The following is a 5360-nucleotide window of genomic DNA, read 5'->3' as shown; positions in this document are numbered from 1 at the left end:
GGTCAGTGTGAAGCCATCACCTTTGGTCTGGGCTTGCACAGCCCATTATCAGTGCAGCCACCACACAGCCATAATCTTTAAAAGAACCTTTGTTAAAATCTAACCTTCCAATCTATACCAGAGAAGCATCAATGTTCCTCAGGTCTCATCATGACTCTTAGGACTGACAGTTTTCCTCTTAAATTTTTTCATGGTGCAGTCTTCCACACATTTTTCAAACCAGAGGTTTAAATTAAAAATTAATAATTCCATGCAAGATTTGCGAACTATGAAAATACATTTTTGTGACATTTATAAAGAAATCACAAGTTCCAGTTCACTTAAATAATGTTTCTCCAAGTTTGTACCAAATTTGGCTAATTAAATACAGAAACATATAAAAGACTGAATATACAATTTTAATGTGTGAGAACCATGACACCGGGTTAATAATATCAATAACAGAATCACCCTGGGAATTAAGTAACGACAATCAGTTAAGAATTATCAGGCAGTGAATACCATATTTAAATCTGAATCTCTAACTAACGACATCTTTAACTAAATTTTATAAGAAACCAACCCTCCAGTTTCTTCTGATTCGTTCTTCTCTGCGTTCTCCAAACTCTGACTGCTTTCACTGATATCTGATCCCACCTATAGCTGAATACATACTGGTGATTAAGTGTTGTGTGAGAAAGAAACAAGGTGAGAGCAGGACTTGGGTTTTTTGCCAATTCATATTTTATGACGCTTTTTTACGGTACATTTATTTTCAATTACTGTTGCCACCTGGAGTGAGATGCGGCAGGGTCAGGCACGCATCCATTATTTGATATCGTTTCCAAATTAATCTCTGTTCTCAGTTTGTCATCTGTGGTACATGATCTGTATTAGAGATTGTAGACCGACAAACAAAAACGCACCAGACTAAAATTATTATTAACCTTTAATTCGCTTTATTTAAATACAGTAAGTGTCATACATCGACTATACAACGGCATACCATTTATACTACATATAGTACAAATTAATAAATATTATATTCGCAGCCAATATACTGACGTAAATGCACATAATTTAATCTGAACATCCCCTAAAAGTCCCTGAAACCCCATTAAAATATTATTGGTCCCCTGGAAAGCCTGAAGTTTCTCTGATCTTTTAGATTGATTTCTGGTGATATTTTGTATTATCAAATAGTTCGCCAAAGGTTGACACCTAATAACTTTGGGAGGATCTAGCGAGGGTCATGCAAGGTCAAAACATTTTTTTTCCCAGTACTTGGTTATGAACCAATACCCTGGGGCAAACTAATGTGCATTGTCACTTTTTCACACCACTGTAGATGACACATTGCCAGATACTTCCTGTTTCCAGTCAGTGGCGCTACGAGTATAAATAAATACTGGCATGTAGAAGTGTTCAAGGTGGGACTCCTATCAGACGTGAAGTTCGGTGGAGATTGAACAAAGTGCACTGACATAATGACAAATTCCTGTTTCATGGCGAAATGTTGAAATTCGATGCCAAGCTGCAGACAGTCTTTACATTGCACTGACCATTTTACGTCACACACACACACATATATATACAAACATTTTCACCAGTGCTGAATTTTGTATTGCCAACAACGTGATTCTTTTGGCCTTTTTTGGCCCCAAATATGAAATTGGTCCAGCGTCACGTCGCAGTTTCTGCCACCAGGTGGCTCTTCATGTGTGTTTTCAGACAGTGGCTCTGGGTAAACGCTTTGTCACACAGGGTGCACTTGTACGGTCTCTCCCCGTTGTGCGTCCTCATGTGGACCGTCAAGTATGTTTTGCGAGCGCACGTTTTCCCACAAATCCCGCAAACAAACGGCTTCTGGCCCGAGTGGACTCTCACGTGGTCGTCCAGGTTAGTCTTACGTTTGAAGGACCAGCCGCAGTCCGGGCAGCGGTACGGCGTCTCTCCGGTGTGGACCCGCATGTGAATGGTCAGCGGTCCCTTGGTGGTGAATCCCTTGCCGCACTCGCCGCAGTGGTACGGCTTCTCATTGGTGTGCGTCCTCATGTGGATCTGCAGCTGCTTGCTCGTCAGGAACATTTTGCAGCAAACGTCGCAGAGGTACGATCTCTCTCTGTCCGCGTGAATCTTCTCGTGTTGTCTCAGCGTCCCGGGGAGTTTGAAACGCCGCCCGCAAACCTGACAGCTGTGAGGTCTTTCCCCAGAGTGGGTCATCTTGTGGCGGGATAATGACCTGTAGTCGCTGAGGGATTTACCGCAGATGCCGCAAAGGTGCGTCTTCTTGTTGCTGTGAGTCCTGCAGTGAACCTTTAACTGCTCCTTCAGCTCAAACACTTTATGACACGTGTAACATCTGTGCAGCTTCCCGGCCTTGTGGAGTTTCTGGTGATTCTGCAGTGACACCTTCAATGCAAACGCATCGCAGCAGACGTCACATTCATACGGTCTCTCCCCCGAGTGCGCCGCCACGTGTTCATTGAGGCTGAGAACGCTGAGGAAGGACTCTCCGCAGATGTGACAATCGTCAGTTTTATGGCAACTTTGAAGATGATCCTTCAACACCTCCTCGGACTCTGGGAGCTCGCCGCACACGCCGCAAAGACGCCCCGGATTGTCCGCGTGACTCCAGGCGTGTTTGACAAACGCGACTTCTGATCCGTGCAGAGCGCCGCAGACTTTGCAGGAGAAGGCGACGTCGCGGTTCTCACCGGAACGTCTGGCTTTTTGTTTCTTCGGCCGCAGTTCGGAGTCTCGTTCTTTCAGCTCCTCGTCGCTCTTGTCTGGTTTCCAATCGTCCTCGCTGTCTCTCGCCTCTTCTTCCTTTTCATCGCTACTACCACCTTTACTTTCTGCTGCAGAGCGAGCCGCCGCTGGTTCTGATATCCTCTGATCCTCATCGTCATCATCAGCTTCCTCTGTTTCAGTGTCTCGTCGTGATGTCGAGCTGTTGGACACGACGCCGACTCTGCTGCCTTCGACTTCCTGAACCGAGACGCTGTGGGAACAAATATTTTAATTATACAGTATAAACACAATCAATATGAGTGACTGAGGATGTCTGGAAGATTAAAGAGGTTATGTTAACTTAAATAATAGTTTAAGCATAATATTTGTGCTAACTAGTTACTTCTGATACAAAGTTGTAAGGCAACTGCAATGTGTCCACATACTTTTGGCCACATAAGTGCATGTTTAAGTTTTTACAGTGACCGTACCGAGTTCGGTCACCACTCGTTGACATGGTGGCGGCGGCGCCGGAAGAGTCTTCTGTCTGATGAATCTCTTCCCTGTCGACCTGACGTTCCTCCCGTGTCTGGAAAAATAAACAAAAAATTGACGCCTGCTTTCAGAAACCTGCGAGAGACGTGAGTGAGAATCTGTGGAACTACCTTCAGTCTGATGTAGAGCGTCGATCCTGTGACGCCAACGTTCCTGTGGAGCTCCTCCGCTGTCACCGCCTTCACCTTCAGAGGCTGTAATCTCCGTCTCTTGTCCGACGTTAAGATGTCGAAGCGTTTGTCGTCCGCAGAGAGCTGAGGGAAGGTGGACTTCAACAAGTCCATAAAGTCTGCCTCCTGCAGGCCTCGAGGACACTTCAGCTTCAGCATCGGACATTTTCTAAGAACTGACAGAGAATTCAACAGTGAGGGTTGCATGATTGGATGAATTCGAAGCCAGGTGTGTGTGACAGAAGATATTCACTCACTGCTGTTTGAGAGGACGTCGGTCTGAGAGTCCTCCAAGATCCGGAGCCTGAGATCTACATGGTTCTGTGGTTCACAGATCTGAGGTCTGCCAGGTTTCCTCTTCTTATACTGGCCTCTGGGGGGAGAAGACCTGAAAGAGGAAGACTGGCTGCAGGTTAATTGGCCCGTCAACTTCCTTCTTTCCTGTACTTAGATGCTGAAAAGACAACCACATTCTCATATAGGCTGAGTGATGCTACCTTTGATTAGTTGAGTCCTCCTGGTTCTCTGGACGCTCAGAGGACTCCTCATCTTCACCCTCGTCTTCGTCAGCAGTGCTGCGCTTTACACCTGGAAAACATTGTGTGAATGTAGGGGCTTTTATTTTGAAATGTTCAATAAGCAGAATTGATATATAAACAGATATATTTATTATTATTATTATTATTATTATTATTATTATTATTACAACATGTTGTGCCTCTTCAGTATGATTTGTTGTTAAAGCCTGTATGAAGAGCGCATGTGCCAGACTCCTTTAACAAAATCAGCTATTTAAATTTCTCCCACCCAGAGTTAAAATATAAATGTGAGGAAAACGTGACTCAACACGGCTATAAACATCACTGGTGTCTAACTGTAAATTCGGCATACATAAAGCGGCTATACATTAGTACATTGAAGTGTAAAAGCGCTTTGAGTGGTCGGAAGACGAGAAAGGCGCTATGCGAGTACAGGTCCATTTACCATTTACCATCAGGGTTAAAGGCTAAATGTTGTGCTCGTGGGTCAATTAAAATAACGCCGAATTAAAGAATAAATCATGCTGGTTACATGAACATCTTAGGTTTTGCAAATTAATGTATGAACATGTCTGGACAACCACGTAAAAGTTAAATTAGAAGATATGTTAAGGGAGCTCGGCATGCCCCTGGATCAATGAACCAACCCGCTCTGCTGAGTGCGACCCGAGGCTGCGGGAGAAGCTCCAGCTGTCTCCTCTGCCGGTCGATCTCCTGCCTGAAGCCCGAAGCCTCCTCCTCGTACCCGGCCACGATTCTGTCCACAGCCGCTAAAATCTCCCGGGAGGCGGCGGCGAGTCTCTCCGTCACAAAGCCCCGCAGGACGTCTCCTTTAGACATTGTCCTCAAACTTTAACACACGCAGTTTATTTATTTATGGAAACACGTATTCACTCTTTGCTTTGTTTACCAGCAGAACGCGTTTCCGGTTGTGGTGCGCGCTTAAACGTCGTCCGTGTGGAAACCTGAGGCAGTGGTTCCCTTTCCTCTGCAATAATATATTATTTTATAATATAATGTGTGTGTTTAGTTCTTTATTTTTTTATTTAAGTTAGAAAAAAACACAACAAAGTTTTTATAAAATAATTTAAATTTTAAAATAAGTTTAATAAGTTTTAAAATAGGTTTAATAATAAGTTTTCTTTTAAATATCATTATTTAACATATTTTCTGTATTTTTTAAATGCATACAAATATTAATAAAATCTCATTTACTTTAATCAAAATATACAATAAATATATTACATAATAAATAATAGATAAAATTAGATAAAAATAATATATTTTCTCTATTCCTCCCAGAGCAACAGAAATTTAATTAGAAATGTTTTATTAATCAGAAATTAACCTGAAAGTGTAATTTGTGTGTAAACTGTTGAAGTTC

General features: G+C 43.0%; 1 protein-coding gene across 1 annotated transcript; it reads right to left on the bottom strand.

Moving 5' to 3' along the window:
• Positions 1 to 1312: 1312 nt before the first annotated feature.
• On the bottom strand, positions 1313 to 4911 carry LOC118337980 (zinc finger protein 436-like). Its single transcript, XM_035675139.1, has 6 exons — positions 4624 to 4911; positions 3935 to 4025; positions 3695 to 3825; positions 3378 to 3613; positions 3204 to 3301; positions 1313 to 2983 (listed from the first exon to the last, which is right to left on the bottom strand). Exons 1-6 carry the CDS (start codon positions 4814 to 4816, stop codon positions 1663 to 1665), a joined length of 2070 nt encoding a protein of 689 aa, XP_035531032.1. The 5' UTR covers positions 4817 to 4911; the 3' UTR covers positions 1313 to 1662.
• Positions 4912 to 5360: the final 449 nt, after the last annotated feature.

The sequence above is a fragment of the Morone saxatilis genome, unplaced genomic scaffold, assembly GCF_004916995.1.
Source record: "Morone saxatilis isolate NCDOM2014 unplaced genomic scaffold, NCSU_SB_2.0 Contig4, whole genome shotgun sequence".
NCBI lineage: Eukaryota > Metazoa > Chordata > Actinopteri > Moronidae > Morone > Morone saxatilis.
The sequence above is the reverse complement of the archived record's forward strand: the minus strand, read 5'-3'. Positions and strand labels throughout refer to the sequence as shown.